This window comes from Delphinapterus leucas, chromosome 4, assembly GCF_059928025.1.
Source record: "Delphinapterus leucas isolate spDelLeu-1000000601 "Yukka" chromosome 4, BTC_Dleu_Yukka2, whole genome shotgun sequence".
Taxonomy (NCBI): Eukaryota; Metazoa; Chordata; class Mammalia; order Artiodactyla; family Monodontidae; genus Delphinapterus; species Delphinapterus leucas.
In genome coordinates this window covers 45985088-46004218 of record NC_143132.1, presented here as the reverse complement: position 1 = coordinate 46004218, position 19131 = coordinate 45985088, and the positions used below count along the sequence as shown (strand labels likewise).

General features: G+C 43.9%; 1 protein-coding gene across 12 annotated transcripts in view; it reads left to right on the top strand.

Moving 5' to 3' along the window:
• Positions 1-8407: 8407 nt before the first annotated feature.
• RIOX2 (ribosomal oxygenase 2) overlaps positions 8408-19131 on the top strand; it is a 28684-nt gene continuing 17960 nt past the window's right edge. For 2 of the 12 annotated variants that reach the window (XM_089910428.1, XM_089910427.1), the window contains exons 1-2: positions 8663-14183; positions 18923-19096. In XM_089910428.1, coding sequence (XP_089766554.1) covers positions 13638-14183; positions 18923-19096 — 720 coding nt within the window. In that variant the 5' untranslated portion in view covers positions 8663-13637. Of the gene's footprint in view, positions 8568-8655; positions 14184-18922; positions 19097-19131 lie in introns of those variants that run through there. The other 10 variants (XM_089910422.1, XM_022583568.3, XM_089910425.1 and 7 more) reach the window with 9 other exon arrangements.

Sequence of the window (19131 nt, the reverse complement as noted above, 5' to 3'; positions counted from 1 at the left end):
TTGCTTTCTTTCTTCCATTTGATCTATAACGTTCAGGACAGCTAACACTTCCCTTGGGCGTATTCATTGCACAATTTTAAATGCATCATTGTATACATTTGGCAATCTAGCCCAGAAAAATGGGTCTCTATCACAGGACACATACACTCGGCATTCCTCTTGAGGGGCATTAATGCACAATTGTTGGCCAAGCAAACGTAACTTTTGTTAATGTCTAGAAACACAGTCATTGCATTCTTCAGTAATAAATGTCTAAAATATATTTACTGCTCAAGAGCATTAATTAGAGCGTTCACAATAAGCTCCTAGGATTTTAGCTCACTCTCTTCTCAAATCGGTGGCTTGTTGAAGATGGTGAGGACAGAACTGTTCATGTGAGCTTTGCTTCCGCTGGGAAGCAACAACGTTCCTGGTTTGGTTCTTATTTCATGAAGAATGAAATCACAGCTACCTGGGAAATCTGTGAGTGACAGACAGCATATAATAGTTATCTCATTGTGATTTTCACTTCATTTACTGATTACAATCTGGAACAGACTGTGTGTGATTGTTCACTGAGGGATAACCTTGGATAAAATGTGAAGATTTCAGAAAATAAGTTGCTTTCCAAGATTAAGAAAGAGCCAGCCAACTCTATAAACTGCCTAAATATAGAAATGGGCTATTTTATCAGGACTATTTTATAAGGACCGCTCTGAAAAACCTATGAAAAGATATATTTTAACTTAAGTTTATTGTTTTTGTTCTGATTACAAAAGAAATACAATTTCATTATAAAAATTAAAAATACCAGTTGGCCAAAAAAAATCCACTCAAATAGTTCATATTTTAATGAATATTCTTAGAGTTTTTCTATGCATAACATATATTTTTCTAACGAAATCATTTTGTATAGATCTTCATTTATTAATGTAAACCCTTATGTCGTACTAAACACTGCTGGGGATACAGTAACTGAAGATGCACACCCCCTGACTTATTGAACATACATTCTACTTGAAAATGTGTCTAAACTCTGCCATTTGTAGCCAGATTTTCTACCTTAGATCATAAACAATATATTTTTCAATTTGTTTACTTTTTTCCATAGACAACTATGCCATTTTTTCCTGCAAACTAATTTTTATACCTGCAGAGCAGCCCACTGAATGAGTGCACCGTGGTTTACTTAGCCCATCTCCTCCTGTGGGACGTCTGCTTTATTTCCCATTGTGTGCCATTATAATGGGTTGCAGTTAGCAGCATAAAGAATATTTAGAAGTGAAATTATTTTAGAAAGAAATGAAATTTCTAGCCTTATCCAAATTTCAGCATTTATTCTCTTTATAAGAATCCCTATTTGCTACTAGAATCTGCCGTGTCAGACTCGCCTATTTGTCCAGAAGCTCTGGAGTATAGATTACTGTAACTAAAGGAACTGTTTTTAGTTCATTTTTCCCCCAAAGCAGAGCCTTCATACATGTATATATATGAATATATATCCACTGGCATTCCTTTTATATAAAAGATGTTTCAGCATTGTATAAAATGCTTATATGAAAGCGGTCCTGTTTGTTGAAATCCTGCTTCCTTGCATGACTGCTATTCCCACAACAAACCATCTTTGTAAGTAGAAGAATAACTGAGATTGTAAATAGTTGTATATGAGTTGCTACAAAATCATAATTTATGGTTACATTGTCTTAATCCTTGCAGGCGGGTTAGTTTTAATGTGTAAGGTCTCATTTTGTTTTGTACGACTCATAAGCCTGTTCAAATCACACACATACACACATATATATATACATATAATTTTTTAACATGAAGATTAATGAGGGAAATAATTATATCTAATTCTATTACCATACTGAAGGTCAAAATTCCAATGAAATTAAGTGACATCCTTAAAGAAGCAAAAGAAAGTGGTGGTAAGGAAATTGCTATTTCGACTACAATTCTATACCTGGTGCTACTGTTATTTCCTGGCGGGGCCTTAGGCAAAACAGTCAGTGTTACACTCCAACTACCTCATTTGTGAATGGAGGCATCCACTCTTCCCTTGTAAACATTGTTTTAAAACACTCGATCAAACTTAAAGTCCTGCCTAATTTCAAAGTCATATCACTTTCCAACTGCAATTTGACTTCCCAGGATTTAATGAAGAGCTTGAACACTTTTTTTTTTCCTCTTGTAAAGAAGTTATGGGTCTTCCCTGGAGGCACAGTGGTTAAGAATCTGCCTACCATTGCAGGGGACATGGGTTCGACCCCTGGTCCGGGAAGATCCCACATACCCCGCAGACACGAAGCCTGTGCGCAACAACTACTGAGCCTGTGCTCTAGAGCCTAGAGCCTGGTGCTCCGCAACACGAGAAGCCACCGCAATGAGAAGTCCACGCACCGCAAGGGAGAGTAGCCCCTGCTGGCTGCAACTAGAGAAAGCCCACGTGCAGCAACGAAGACCCAACACAAACAAAAATAAATAAAATTAAATTTAAAAAAGAAGTTATGCAAGACAAAATGCATGGGATAATTAAGGAGATGATTTTTTCAGGCTATTGCAACAGGAAGGATGTTCATAATTAGGAACATCTCAAAGTAAAGGAAGGGGACTGAGAAACCCAAAGAGGTATATTAAACATGGGAGTCAGATCCACTGGGGAAGGGTAGCGGTGGGTCTTATCTCAGAATATATGAGAGCAAAATGACCATTTCTCAGAAAACAAAATGGTGGGGGGATTTTTCAGCCTTTGCTGTGCTTTCCATGAACACTGGGGCTTCAGAAAAAGTTCAACATTGTCAGTTGTTCTTCCATTTTAATCCACTGCTGAATCATAATGCTTTTTGGTCAATGATGGGGCCAAGTGACGACAGATTTCACGGTCATTGGGAAAAATTACCATAGTTTTCTTTTCAATATATAGATACTTAATTTGTTGTAGGAAAAACTGAACTATGTTTTATTATCAGTTAGGTCATATGAAGGATGAACTATTACTTTTAAACCTAGGATCAATACAATTCATTATAGAAACGTATTCATACAAGAGTGCTTCAAAGGCTTTCTACAAAATTGTGCTGCTAGTTGATCACTTCTTGCCTTAGGCAATCAAAAGTATCAATAGATGAAGTTACAGTGTCATTACCAACTATTTTTAAAGCTAGTGTGAAGTAATAAGACTTTCTGAGGTTTGATATACAAGACTGTATTTTAAAAGTGACATATAAGTTCTAATATTTCCAAGCAGACTATTTGAACAAGGCATCCGAAGGATGGATGTGTTGCACCCATATTCGTTTCTTCTCTTACTTCTTCAGAGAACATTAATGCAGGTGTTTCAAGCATTTTGCACTTTAAAGAAGTGTTATAAACATAAACCCACTCATCAAATACATTTTTAGAGCTATCACACCACCCCAAAATAGCTTAAAATATCTTTTGTTAATTAGATTGTATCTTGGATGAGGTCATATTTAAATTAAATGGCGAATCAAGGTGAAAGGAGGCTCACTCAGGACCTGATAAACAGCTTTTAAATAAATATGCAATTCAGGTAGACAGAAAAGAAAGAGAAAGCTTTGTGAAAATGAGCTCAAATAATTTAATACGACTTATAAAGATAATATGAATTTAAAGTAGGAGAGAAAAATAAGGCAAAGGAAAGACCAAGGTGGAAGCTAAAAATGTGATTGATCCACAAAACAGACTCCTTAAAGTCCCATATATCTTGGAGAAAGATTTGGATTTGAAATGTAGAATTAATTACTTTGATTATTTTGGATAATATCCTGGTCTAGATTAATGCAATCAGATGACTATTGCTCATTTGTACAAAAGATGGTGTGTCTTTGGGCAATCAAAGCAATTAAATTGCATGTTGGTCACTAAGTAATCAATATGCCATCTTGACACAAATAACCCATTTCAAATTACTCTCTCATGACTTTATCACTTACCCCTTTTATGCAGTGAATGTACTGGTGGAGAATTTCCGGTGAGTTCTGCTTTGTTACCCATTTATCATATCCCTGAACCATAGTTTTATGTGAAATAATTGGAACTTGTTGGAGGTACAGGTAGAAAATGGCTGTATTTTTCATCAATTATTGTCAAGCATGCTTTATTAGCTATTCCTTCTCTGCCCCTTGCTGACTTCTCAGGTGAATCCCATTGCTTTTTGGATACTTTGAATTATCAATCAATCAACAAGCACATACATACATACAAAATACTCACTTTGATAACAATGATAATAATTTTCAGTTATAATGCCTAGACTGATTCAAGTCTGTTTTCCCTTCTCCCAGCTCAGGCCTGCACCCTGAACTGAAGAAGTGGTCCAAGGAAGAACGTAGAATCTGCTCTTTAATACACACCTCTCTCTCACCCTCCTCCATTCCACCAGGTTTAGGGGCAAGGAATGGACGGGGAGGATTAGGGAAAGAGTTGGCAAATCTTTTACTGAAATGACATGTATTTTAGCTGAGTTTGTTGATGTCCTCTGGTTGGCAGGTAGGGTCTGCTTCCTGGGCGTGCAGTCAGTGCCCTCACACAGGGCCTCACCCTTGGAGTTTAATGCTCTGCAGTTGCTATCTTATAGTTGTTAATAATGTAATCTGAATTTGATTTTTAAGTGAAGTCTTTTGTGCAGCTCTGCCTCCCTCCCTGTGAGATGGGTTCTGGACCTCGCTTTCCTGGCCCCCTCTCCCTGCCCCGCCCGAAGCCCACGGCTGCCCTCTGCCCCTGTCTGAAGCCTCACAGATGCAGGGTGGGTTGGGTCGGGGCGCACATCCCACACCCTGTAACCGCCCTGGGCAGGTAGCACCTTGGTGTGTTTGGAAGGTGACTGGACTAGAGCAAGGCTCTCACTACCCCAACGCAGGTAAGGAGTGTTCCCTGGGCGGAAAGTTGCAATCTCCTGAGGTTTGCTGGTTTGCTGTGGATTGGGGCCATGACCAGTGCATCAGGGATTGGTTTCTCCACCCCTGGCCAGGGCACAGCAGTGCTGGACCAGTGTTCAGCAGGTGGGAGACCTCGACAGCCTGTGGGACAGGTGCTCCCGTGCACACACGGGTCCAAGTGGCACGGAAGGGCCCTCCAGTGCTCCTGAATGTTTGCACTCACCTTTCAAGTATTCCTGTGCTCCCTAGAGCATGACACTAAACAGCAAGTTGAAAACACCACCATCATAGTGAAGAGAGAGGCTGCAAAGGAAAGGAACCATTTTATACCTTAGAACATTTTTTTTTTTTTTTTTTGCGGTACGCAGGCCTCTTACTGCTGTGGCCTCTCCCGTTGCGGAGCACAGGCTCCGGACGAGCAGGCTCAGCGGCCATGGCTCACGGGCCCAGCCGCTCCGCGGCATGTGGGATCTTCCCGGACCGGGGCACGAACCCGTGTCCCCTGCATCGGCAGGCGGACTCTCAACCACTGCGCCACCAGGGAAGCCCCCTTAGAACCTTTAATGACACTTTTCCCCTACCTTTGGAACAAGGAGCTCCACGTTTTCATTTCACACTGAGCCCCGCCAATTATGTAGCTGGCCTTGATAACGGGTGTTCAAATGTTGAAGTTTTCAAGGGATGCAGGTGAAGGTTCTTTTGGAGGTCTACACACTGGGCTGCATTAAAATTAAACTTGAGATCTCTGACTGACCTCCTGTGGCCCCATGCCTCCTTTCCTGTCCATGCCGGTGGACCCCACTGCCTCCTAATGCTTGGCCTTCACCAGCTGCTGTCACTCCCTTTGGCAGGGCACCTCCCGATGGACCAAGCCCAAGTATTGATACTTTCCACAGCACCCCTCCACCCAGAGGGTACTCAAGGGTCCCTGACAAGACAAAGGGTGTTAGAGCAGTTGCCTCATGCTGCCTTTTGGCCTCAGAGTGCCACCTCCTTCAGGATCCTCCCAGCAAGAAGCAGCCACCTGTCTCTGTCCACAAACCATCCCCCAGCTCCCACAGCCATGTCTCAGGGATCCAAGAACTTTGTAACTACACCGGGCTCTTCTTTGATAGCAGCCCCAGCACAGACCAGCAGGTTCACAGCTCAGCAAGCAGCAGGTCAGGTACTCCTCTGCGGATGCCCCCATTCTCTCTGATGGGCTCTGCAGTCCCTGTCACTTGGCTTGGGGGAGGAGGAGAAATGCTACAGCCATCTCCGCTAGTCTGATGATCTTCTGTTCCCATACATTCCCTACTGCCGCAGATCGCCCTTCAATTTCCAGTCTTCTCTTTACATACTCTGAATGTGGGTGATGGTCATGGAACCTATTTTAGTGAGTCCTATGGGGCAACGTTGAGCACCTCCTCTTGAGACGTGCGGAATGTAACTGCGGCATAGTGTGAGGCTAACAGCTGGGTGGGGGTTCCTACTAACGCAGTAGTTCCCCACAGAGAAACTATGGAGGGTCTAGAGACATTTTAGGCTGTCACAAATTGGGTGCGGGCACTACTGGCATCTAATGGGTAGAGGCTGGGGGTGCTGCTACAATGCATAGGTCAGCCCCATACGAGAAAGAATTATTGGCCCCAAATGCCAGTAATGCCCAGATTAAGAAAGCCTGCTCTAAAGCCAGACTGACTAGATTAAAATCGTGGTTCTACCTCTTATTACTCTGAGACCTTTTTTTTTTTAAAAACATCTTTATTGGAGTATAATTGCTTTACAGTGTTGTTAGTTTCTGCTGTATAACAAAGTGAATCAGCTATATGTATACATATATCCCCATATCTCCTCCCTCTTGCGTCTCCCTCCCACCCTCCCTATCCCACCCATCTAGGTGGTTGCAAAGCACGGAGCTGATCTCCCTGTGCTATGCAGCTGCTTCCCACTAGCTATCTATTTTACATTTGGTAGTGTATGTAAGTCCATGCTACTCTCTCACTTCGTCCCAGCTTACCCTTCCCCCTCCCCATGTCCTCAAGTCCATTCTCTACATCTGTGTCTTTATTCCTGTCCTGTCCCTAGGTTCATCAGAACCTTTTTTTTTTAGATTCCATATATGTGTTAGCATACAGTATTTGTTTTTCTCTTTCTGACTTACTTCACTCTGACAGACTCTAGGTCCATCCACCTCACTAAAAATAATTCAAGTTTGTTTCTTTTTATGGCTGAGTAATATTCCATTGTATATATGTGCCACATCTTCTTTATCCATTCATCTGTCTATGGACACTTAGGTTGCTTCCATGTCCTGGCTATTGTAAATAGAGCTGCAATGAATATTGTGGTACATGACTCTTTTTGATTATGGTTTTCTCAGGGTATATGCCCACTAGTGGGATTGCTGGGTCATATGGTAGTGCTATTTTTAGTTTTTTAAGGAACCTCCATACTATTCTCCATAGTGGCTGTATCAATTTACATTCCCACTAACAGTGCAAGAGGGTTCCCTTTTCTCCACACCCTCTCCTGCATTTATTGTTTGTAGATATTTTGATGATGGCCATTCTGACCGGTGTACTCTGTGACCTTTGACTAATAACTTAGTCTCTTGGTGCCTCATTTTCCTCACATGCAAAATGAGGATAACTGTAGCATCCTTCTCATAGATTTTTGTATGGATTAGTAAGTTTGAGTACAAATTTTTTAAAGTGCCTGGAAAACGGTAGGTGCTCAACAAAAGTATTATGATTGTCTCCTGTTTTGGGGCATTAAGTGAAATTTCAAATGAAAATCCCATTAGGTATACTCCTATACAAATTATTTCATCAGTTTATGCATTCATTTTTAGAAATATTCGTTACTGGCTGCGATTATTGTTAGTTTGGACAAGTGTTGGATAAGGGTAAACTTTGTTCCCATTTGCTCATGTGTCCCTTGATCATCAGAAAGAGCTTCTGGTTTCAATCATATTAACAGAATGAAATAAGGACTTTCTTTGTGACCCCTCTGCCTGTGTACAGAGCTATGAAACGCACAGGCCAGAGCAGAGGTGTGCAATTGATCCCCTGACAACTCCTTTCAGCCAGCCTCCCCACCCAAAAGTCCTGATAATGAGTCAAAAGGAGAGAGTGTTAGGCCGAAATTACTCCAATAATTACTTTTGCTCTTTTCTTCTACAGGCACAGTAGCAAGAATTTCCAGCATCCTTTAAAATCAGGATTAATTCTCTCTCCGGGAGCAACACGATAGTAATTATAGTTGACTTAGTACAAAGCAGCACAGTGTAGCAGAGAGCCCCAAAGGACAGCGATGGAGAACCTGGACCGCTAGCTCCCTAAACCTGGGCAGCTCACTTACTTCCTCCGGGCTTCAGTTTCTCCATTCATTAAAGGAACAGGGCGGTACTAGAGCACGTCCCAAATCCTGAGCCTCATCCCGCCCCAATTCAAGAAAAACCCTCATTTATTTCCTTTGGCACCAGAGAAAAAAATGTGCGGGCTTTAACTCCCAACATACCCCTGCATCCGGGAGCTAGAAGCAAGCCCCCTCCCACCCGCTGCGGGCCGGCGGCGGGCGTGGAGAAGGGCGCTCAGCAGGAGGGGCCGCCGGAGCGTGCTCACGTCGCGCCGCTCTGCGCCGCCCCGCCCCCAACCCACGCCGCTGCCCGCTTGGCTCGCGGCCGCGCGCCCCACGCAGAGCCCGGTGAGTGGAGCAGTCTCGCCTCTCCGTCCCCGCCACTGCTATGTGGGGTGGTGCTCAACTTCCGGGCGTCCAGGCGCGAGTGTGGATGGAGCAAGGTCGGGGGTGGGGGGGACCGCAGGGCTCGGGCCGAGAGCTTCGGTACGGCCGGGCCACGGCCAGCGGGCTCTGTTGGTTTCGGGACGGGGGACGCGCGCCGACGCGCTCGACGATCCCGGGCACTGGAATAGTGGACACGCTGGGTGTGGTGCCGCCCAGGATTGCGGATGGCCTGGGCACCAAGAGTAACCACGTGCTCGGCCGGTGGTCTTGAGACGGGACGAGCACACGGAAAGTTTGGAGGTTTGCAGGGAGGGTGATGCAGGCCTTGGCCCCGCTCGGCGGGCTGTATGGGAGCGCCACGTGGGCTGTCCTCCCCGGCGGCCGGGCGGGCCTAGGATACCGGCTTTACAGCAGCAAAACCTGAAGTGCGGGCGGGAGAGCTGCGTCTTTCTCTCCCCACCGTAACTTTAAAATGACAGCCTACCCTCCCTTTCTTTCATTTGTCACCGAATATTTCTAGAACGGCTGCTCGACTTTTGGGTCGTCCATCAGGTTAATGAGACCAGGTTGTTCACTGTTTTCAGGAAGTATTGGCCTGGGAGTCGCAGGCTCTGATTACTCCAATAATCAGCTGTAAATTCGGCGCCGGGCCTTTGATTTCACTGGGCTCATCTTTAAGTGGAAAAGCCTGATTTATCCAGCTTCTAACACCATCGCTTGGATAGTTTTGCCTCTCTGCCCTCATCCTTTGTAACCTCAGGGTTACTAAAATACCTTAATGAGGTTCAATACCTTATTTCTAAAATAGAATTTAAAAGATAAGTGCCACTCACAGCTTTAGGTCAACAGGAGAACCACTTTTCCCTCTCTGAACTGGTAAACATCAATGAGGGCCCAAAGGAAATATTTTAAGTCAGCCTAGGCAACCTTGTTACAGGCAATATATCGTTTCTGTCAGTTTGTGTGCGTTTAACTGAGCTGAGTTTGCCTATGATCCTCCTCTATGTTAGTGGATCTAAAATTCTCCTGCTGAGAACTGTTAATTTTCTTTTTTAACTTATTTTAAACTGTGTTACTGCAGATTTCTGGGCTCAGCTACCAGAAGTGTTGGTCCAGTAGGTTTGATATGGGGCCCATAAATTTGCATACTAACAAGCTTTCCTGGTGATTTGACTACACTTTGTAAAACACAGCTCTGGAGCTTATAAAGACACACCTCCCTCTCCTGGTTGGTAATGACCTCTGATGGCTAAGGTGCCTTTCAGCTCTGACCGTACTGTTGAATACTCAAGCTACAGCTGCCATCAGAAGAATCATCCCCACTGAACAAACCATCTGTTTTCCCCTAACTCTGTTTTGTGTGAGGCTTTTGAGATTTTTTTCCTCTAAAATTGTATACAAAAGATGAAAAGGGGAAAAAAATCAGCAAATGTTTATTGAGGACCTCCTATGTGCCCTGGTCTGTGCTAGGCTCTGAAAATGTGCACATAGTTGCCCTGTGTTAAGACTTCTGGTCAGTGAATATTACCATAGAAAAGGAAGTTAAGACACTTAAAAATATAAAGGCTTTGTTTGTATTTGTTGCCTGTAGAATGGGTATCACTATTGATTTTCTTGTGGAGTTTAATCCTTCAAAGTTGTTTAGATTAGTTGCTGGTTTTCATCTGTGGGCAGTTAGTAAAATATGAACCTTGAATCTTTTAACTTAATCTTTTTACATTTGAATGCTGTGGTCAGCTTAAGTTGGAAACAATTGCTTTTTAAACGCTTGCTTTTTTTTCGCCCTGTAGCTTATAAAAATATTTACTCTTAACTTCTGTTTGGGTGGTCTGTGAGATTCAGAGGCAGGCTAGTGTTGGCTGTACTTTTCCAGACAAAGCATTCTCTTGTTTAGTTCCTATATTTCTTAACATTACAAAACACACTTTTTGCTTTTTTAATTTTTAATGTTTCTGAAATTGTGATGCAGCTTACTATTTTGTAAGTTTAATGTGGTGGAGTATGTCATCTGTTCTCCTCTCAACCTCCCAAAAGCTGTTAAAAAGAATGGTTGTCTTACAGTATGGGCAGTGTGAGAATCAGAGAAATAGTATGTTTGCCTGGTAACCGCTAAGCTAGGTTCCAATTAACTGAGCCTCAAATCATTTCAAAATGAACACATAGAAACAACAAATGATGTAACTTTTGGCAGTAAAAGTAGTGAAATTCAGAGTCTAACAAAAGCATTCGTTATGCACTGTTGGGATTTATTTTGTTACTGATTGTAGATGGGAAATACGCTTCAAGTGATTTTATTTTTGGCTTAAGTATTTTGCACACATTGTTTCACCACACTTCCTGGTGAATATGCTTATACTGTATTCATATACTGTGCTTAAGGAAAACAAGCCTTTTGTTTGCATCTTCCTGCTGCTCCCATCCCTTAAATAAATTTTAAACTGACCAATTGTAAGGGATAAGAAATGTGTAGCTGAATATGAAATTACTTTTCCATTAATAAACACCTTTAATTATGCAGACCTTCTGAGGCAACCTAACAGTTTTTAACAATTAAATGTGAGCATTGTATCCCGGCTCCCAACACCATCCCCAGGGTTAGCGATTTGCTAGGACTCACAGCTGATGCATTACGGCAGGTGGAGACCAAGTGCTTCATTGCTGCAGCATCTAGTTGTGACAACATGTGTGAAATGCTGCCAACCAGGGAAGCTCATTAGACACTCAGTGCCCAGGGTTTTTATTGGGGGCTCATCATGTAGGACCTTCTGGCTGGCATGTATCAAAATTCCAGACACCCAGAAGGAATGCGGGTGTTCGGTATAACCTGCATTGTTTGTCCAAACAGCTTAGACACAGTGAGTCCCTCTTTTCAGTTAATGGTGGTGGGAACACATCTGAAATCTGAGTTCCCAGACCTGACATCCACCACATGCTGACCTTTCAAAGGATAGCAGGTGTCTCTTTTCTGCACAAGCAATGCTGTCTTCTGAATCTGTTTTCGTATCTCTTGTATTTCTACATCACTTCTGGGCTCCAAGTACTAGCAGTACTTTGTCTCACTGAAGCTTTGATTCTTCAGTTGAGAAAGCACACTGTTTAACTTAAAAGGAATAAGAAACATTTTCAGAAAATGTGTCTCATTGATGATATATCTAAGACATCAAAGTTTTTTTCCCCAAAGTTTAAGAAAAAAGCTTAAGCCCTTACCCCTTCAATGCAAGCTTTTAGTATCAATTTGTATTAGTTTTATACTATGGTCCTGTGTTTCCTGCCCAAAGTACTGGACCTTTTGAAGGAACTGAGCTATTTGTGGGTATAATATTTAGAAGCTAAAATGAGGCCACTAGAGAGTTTTAAACAGTAGCGCCCCCTTATCCACGGCTGACAACGTCCCAGGACACCCAGTGGATGCCTGAAATCGTGGATGGTACGGAAGTCTGTATATACTGTGCTTTTTCCCTATTCACAGATAGCTATAACCAAGTTTAATTTATAAATTAGGCACAGTAAGAGGATATCCGAATTGCCAGCATCATTACTCTTGGACTTTGGGGCCATCATTGTCAAGTAAAATAAGGGTCACCGGAAGGCAAGCTTTGTGATACTAGGACAGTAAATTTGATCACCAAGACGGCCACTAAGTGACTAATGGTCTGGGTACACTAGACAGAGGGATTAATTCTAAATTTATTTTCTAGGTTTATTCTGAATTTATCAATTATAAATTTGTAAGTTAGTTGTTGCAATGTGTAACACATTGTTCGGGTGCCTACTTCCCAGGCCAGACCATTAATTCTACTCAGTCTATAGTGTAGCTCAAATACAGCTTAGTTATAATGACAAAAGAGCAGAAAACAGTGTGCTTGCAATTCTGATAGCCCAACAAAATAGAAAAGCATGACATTTATAAATAAGTTACTGGTCTCTGGGAAGAATTGGTTTTTATAAGCACAGTGGTTCTTAACCTTTTTGGGGGATGGGGACTCTTTCAAAAATCTGGTAAAAGCAATGGACCTACCCCCTTTCCCAGAAAAAAATTGATTTTAAAATAGCAGTTTCAGGAAATTCATATAATTTAAATTCATACATTCTTGAACTCCAGATGCAGGACACCTGCATTGTAAACGTGACGACAGTTGTGGTTTGAGGCAGTTCTGAGAGACCTTTGGCAATACTCAGGGGAGTCGATTCTCTTGCTACTCAAGTGTGGTCTGTGGCCCAGCAGTAGCGTCACTACCTGTGGGCTTGTTAGACATGCAGAATCTCAAGTCCCACCCAAGCCCTAGGCGCCCAGGGGATGTGTGTGCACGTGAAGGCTGGAGGGAGGAGAGCTTTGTTAGAAGTTAATGACGTTGCCATTTTATTATGTCTTATTTTAGTTAAAAAGGTAGAGCTTTTAAAAGCCTTGAGATATAACTATCTTTACCCTTCACTTTCAGCCCCCAATTAGTTTTCTGCTTTATTTTAATTTTTCTGATAAAGTGGCAATTTTTAGGAATAAGCTGAGGTTTGGAAGTGAGGCAATTCAGGTGGTTAAGGACCTGGGAGCAGGCATCTTCTTGCCCCAGCCGTCAGGTGGCACCTCTGGCCCAGGTGGCCTCCAGGACAGCAGCTGGGGGTAGTGCTTTGGTGAGGAGCACCTGGCCGTGGGCAGCTCTTGGTGGTTCTTGAGTCAAGTATTTATAACTCAGAGTTCATCTAATTAGATTTGGGATCTGGTGCTGATTAAAGCCAACTTTAAGATTTCAACTTTGCTGTGTCAATGGCCACAGGCTAAAAACTGTGACTAGGAACGGCTGAGATAGTTGAATCATTTAATTTGGGATAATTATACCTTCCGATAAGTGATGAATTCCACGACTTAGTGCTTGTGTACAAGAAAAACACGCCTTCCTTTCTGTGAATATGTGATCTGCATAGTGTTTGAGGCTGAATCATATCTTGGAAGAAATGGTGTTGGCTTCAGGCTGTATCTTATTCTGGTAGAAATGGCCTTGGCTTAGGAAGAGTTCGCACAAAGGCCTAATAGTCATGCAAGTTGTGTGTATGAGATCCTCTGACACCGAAACTGGGACGCCTAATCACGAGTGTTTTCTTCTTTTTGGCAGGTTTGCGTTTCCTCACTGCCTTGTCTTGAAGACAACGATGCCAAAGAAAGTGAAGCCTGCAGGGGATGGGAAGGAAGAGGGGCCTGTTCCCTGTAAGCAGGTGAAGCTGGAGGCAGCTGGTGGTCCTTCCCCTTTGAACCTTGACAGTCCCAGTGGCCTCTTTGAAAGTTTAATCTCGCCCGTCAAGACAGAGACTTTTTTCAAGGAATTCTGGGAGCAGAAGCCCCTTCTTATCCAGAGAGATGACCCTGTGCTGGCCACATATTACCGGTCCCTGTTCAGGCTCTCAGATCTGAAGAGTCTGTGCAGCCGGGGTATGTACTATGGAAGAGACGTAAATGTCTGCCGGTGTGTCAATGGGAAGAAGAAGGTTTTAAATAAAGATGGCAAAGTGCACTTTCTTCAGCTGAGAAAAGATTTTGATCAGAAAAGGGCAACAATTCAGTTTCACCAACCTCAGAGATTTAAGGTAACAGGTTCTCCCCAGTGCAGAACCCTGGTGTGTATTAAAGTGCTACCATTTGGCCACAGATCAGCTCAGGGGTAAATCTGTTTTTTGATGATGGTTACGCTGCTGCCAGTTTGAGAAGAGGTAGCACCTGTTTGGTCTTCAAATGCATTACAACTTCAGTGACTTTATGTTCCCTTTTGGCTAAACTGTTAGAATCTGCAACAACTCAGGCTGGACGTGGTGAGGTACAAAAACTAAATTATACTTCAGGTTTATAAAGTTTGTTAAAGTGACGTTACACCTCCAGGAGCGTTTCCGTGGGCTGGTTTATGTTTCAACACATGGTAGACATTTCTGTTTGGCTTGTCCCTTCACTGTAACTTAAGGCACGATAGTGTCAAGGTGATCATTTTTTCCTTAAAGTTGCCTCCCTCTACTGCCTACATCTACCTAAGCAGAGGCTTCTGAGCAGTGACCAGACCACATAGGCACCAGAGGCACGTTTAAGAAAGAGACTTCACCCTTATTAACAGTAGCCCACCTGGCACTGAGGGGCAGGATCCTGGAACTGCTGTTGGGGGGGCATTCGCAGGTGGAGGGTAGGTTGGATTTGCAAGTCGGGAAGACTGCCTAACCTTTTATTTATTCTGCGTCAGTGGTTGACATTTGAGAAATAATTTGCCTCCTCTGTGCTCAGTTTCTGTGTTTATAAAATGTAGACTTAGGATGAGCTAATCTGCTCTTAGAGGCATGAGATCTTTATGTGACAGGTGGCCCAGAACAATTGAGGGCCCATTCTGAGTTTTAGATAAAGTTTATCCCCATTCAGAAATGCCCTTCTGTGACCCATGGCTGAATCAAAATGTCAGCTTGGGAGGAGGAGAGCAGCGCGTGAAGTTCCACGCTGACCGGGTGGCTTCTGGCTGTGTGGTGGCTCCTAGGACTTTGTCATCAATTACCAGTAATGCTTCTCACGACGGAGCTCGAGTTGCCCTGTTAGATCCATTAGGCCTCCCTCATCTGTTGAATGACTTTCCCTTTCTTGTCTGCAGGATCCTGAACCTATTTGTACTCTGGATAAAGTACAAGTACTCTTAGACTTTTCAGTACAAGCACTCATTCCAAAGGAGTGAGGCAATCATGAGCAGTTGAAACGTCCTTCGAATGCCAGCCTTTTGTCCCTAGCACCCAAAAGGAATTTATAAATCACTTGCAGACCAAGTCATGATGTGTATTCAGAAAATATGGACACCGAGGTACTTCCCTCTGAGCTTGTCCTTGACTCTTTACTTAGCTAGAAGTAGCACTTTTTTTTAAAAGAGTGGTTTTTAGACACCTAAGAAGTATGAATAGGAAAGATCACTGATGTTGATTATGTAATTTGTTCACAGACCAGCAGAAAGTTATTGTTTGGCATATGTGTGGTGTCCTCTGTGGCTGTCACTTTTGTGCTGTAGAATCATCTTGGGCTCTTCTCTGCTCGTCTGCTTAAGTGCTACATGTTCCTCTTCCCCAATTTCAAGTGGCCAAGACTGTGTTTCCTTTGCCCTGTTGACTCAGCTCTCTAACCATGTTTATTAAAGCAGGAAGGATGAGCTTTCCCATCTCAACGCAGCCCCCGGGCTAGACTAGGATGCATCCTGTTTTGCTTGGTTTTTTCCACCACCAGGACTTGAGAAATCTGTTAGGCCTCAGGAGCCCACCCTCTTACACTAGAAGCTGGGTTCCAAGTATTATATTGTGACCAGATTTAGTGTTGTGTGTGTGTTTACTAATGGATATGTCGGTATCAGGATAGAGAAAGTATAGAGGCAGTTCCTCATTGGCCAGATTGAGAGACTATCAGAGTGAACAGTCAGCCCTTTCTTTATCAGGTCACACCGTGTGCACAGTTTATTATTCTAGTTTGTCTGGAAATGAGTAAGGAGGTAACCAGAGAGTGGTGGGTTGTTTCCCATCTGCTTTGGGTAATCTGTGTATCAGGAGTCCAGATGAGTTTACCAGATATTTACATGTGTTCACTTTTGAACCCTCCAACAGACATTTGAAATAATTGGGGCAATCACTGTGGTCTCCATTTTACGTGGAAAAAACGAGTTCACAGATGTGACTTTTCCATAGCTACTAAGTAAGGACTTCTGATTCCAGAATTAAAGCATTTTCCTAACCATATATCTAAAGATATTAATTGAAATGTAGTAGGGCTTTGGGCATGTTTGCTTTCACCTTTAGGTGTGAGTGTGGGCTTCTGGTCTTAGCTGTTGTGTTCAGCTGAGCCTGCAGATAGGTCAGTGGAGAGAGGAGGAGCCTCCCCTTTCCCTTTCCCATTGTTCTGGGGTCCTCCTTGGCATCTCCAGACATAGTTGGGAGTCATGAGTCAAAGGAGACAGATTTCAGGAGCCTTGTTTGTGCCAAAGTCAGCACTGGTGAAGCCGTAACAGTTGTACACTGCTTTGCAATGTAAATAGGCTTTGAGATAAATATGCTGTTTCCCACAGTCTTAGGGTGGGAGTCTTCCTTTGCAAATAAAGAAGCTGACTTGTACCTACAACTTGGTCGGTGGTGATTTGACTCCAGATCCCTTTCTAGTGGGCCACACTGGGCAGATTGAGAAGCTAAAGGTTCTATTTCCAGGAGAGGTAGAAAAATTGTACAAATGATGGGGTTTTCAGTAACTTTTTTTTTTTAATTTATTTATTTTATTTTATTTTTGGCTGTGTTGGGTCTTTGTTGCTGCGCGCAGGCTTTCTCTAGTTGCGGCGAGCAGGGGCTACTCTTCATTGTGGTGCGCAGGCTTCTCATCACGGTGGCTTCTCTTATTGTGGAGCACGGGCTGTAGGCGCACGGGCTTCAGTAGTTGTGGCTCGCGGGCTCTAGAGCGCAGGCTCAGTAGTTGTGGCGCACGGGCTTCGTTGCTCCGTGGCATGTGGGTCTTCCCGGACCCGGGCTCGAACCCGTGTCCCCTGCATTGGCAGGTGGATTCTTAACCACTGTGCCACGAGGGAAACCCTTCAGTAACTTTTAAGAAGAAAAGAGACATGTACTCCTTAATTACAGACCCAGAAGCTTGAGTTGGGGGCCATAAAGTCACCCATATGGTCCTGAGACACCTCTCAGGCCATCAGAGACAGAGAGAAAGAGCGAGAGAGAAACTGGTTCTAGTTACTGTATAAATGTAATTACAGGGCCAGGTCCTGCTGGCCCCTCCCAGGTATAAATTAGGCAGCTTGGGAGATCTCTTAACTCTCGGGAGCTATTCAGATGCCATAAAATCATTCTTCCTGTGTTGCCTGAGATATGTAAGTAGAGAAGCTCAGTGGTCTATACTGAAGATGTCTCCCAAAGCTTTTTTCATGCTGACCCAATTCTTTCCCACTTGGCATTTTTAATACTGTAGTTTTTTTTGTTTTTTTGGTTTTTTTCAGTCCAGTGGTAGGATTGACTCCCAAGCTGTGGTCACTGGTTTGTTTACTCAGCAAATACTTTCGATGTTTCAGTGTCTTGTGTGTGGCAGGCACTGTACGTGCGTGTGCTTGAAGGGGCTCTGCAGTGTTCTTTGTAGGTGACTTCTTTAAGGTAGTTCCTGAGAGGGGCAATATAGAGTCATGGTCAAAGGCGTGGGCTCCGGAGCCAGGCGGCATGGATTTGAATCCTGGCTCCATCATTCATTGGCTGTGTTTTCTCGTGCCTGTTTCCTCATCGGCATTTCCTCATTGATAGGACCCACCCTACGAGATGGGGTGGCGGGGAGGGTTGTACAACTGAAGTAGGTAAAAGCACTTGGAAACAGTGCCTGGCACCTAGGAAGTGCCGAAACCTACGTGGCCTAACTGCTGCCTCTCCTTTCTCACCTGCCTCGGGACAGTCAGGTTTCTTCCTTGCAGGGATGCGTGGCTCCTCTCTAGGCCCCTCAGTTCGACTTAGGCCCTGAAGAGCTGATTAGCGACTGGAGAAAGGGAGCATTCCTCGACGCTGTTTACCCCTTCGCTGTCTGTACCCCCTTCCTAGGTAGTCATTTCTGCTTCCATTGCTCTGAGTATTCTGTGCAGGCAGTTCCCAGATGTAACCCCTAGCTCTTCATCTTGCCAGAACTTCAGACTTAGCCAGCCAGCACACGGGGGTCTTAGCAGCTCACACTTAACACTTCTAATGTACGGCTTTTCTTTTCTCCCTCCTGAAAGCTTGTTCTTTAGCAGATCTTTCCCATTTCAGTGGAACTGGGAGCTGACTAACTGCCTCAGTCAAAAACGCAAGAATGTTTCTCTGATTTATTCTCCCCACTCCCATACCCCTGCCATCAGCATGTCCTGTCAGTGCTGCTTTCTGAGCGCATCTCGACTTTTCTACTTCTCTGTCCCTCGCCTACCACCCTGATCACTCCCAGCCTACGCTGCTGCCTTCGTAGCTTCCCCACGCCTCTCTCTTGCTTTTCTACAATCAGTTCCCCACACTGCAGCCTGAGTGAGCTTTTATAAGTGTGCATTGGATCCTGTCCTTGTCCTGCTTAAGATCCTATGACTCCCTGTTGCCTGCCTCTCCAGTCTCGTCTGCTGCTGCCTCTTCTCTGTGCTGTTCTGCACGAGGACGGAAGGGTCCTGAGGACAGAGGTGCTGGCTTGGGCACCGTTGAATTCCAGGTGTCTGGAACATAATAGCTGTGTGATAAAGACTTGCTGAGCGCATAAGAACATATTCCTTGTTTCTAATGTATTTTTTACCTCTTTCCCCTCCATCTTTTTTTTTTTTTTTTTTTTAAAGGATGAGCTTTGGAGGATCCAGGAGAAGCTGGAGTGCTACTTTGGCTCGTTGGTTGGCTCGAATGTGTACATAACCCCTGCGGGTTCTCAGGGCCTGCCGCCCCATTATGATGACGTAGAGGTGAGGGGGGAGGAAACTGCTCGGCTCCGGGAGGACGAGTTGCTGCCAGCCCGGGTTAGTGGGTTGTCAGGGTTCAGTTCAGCTCTCGG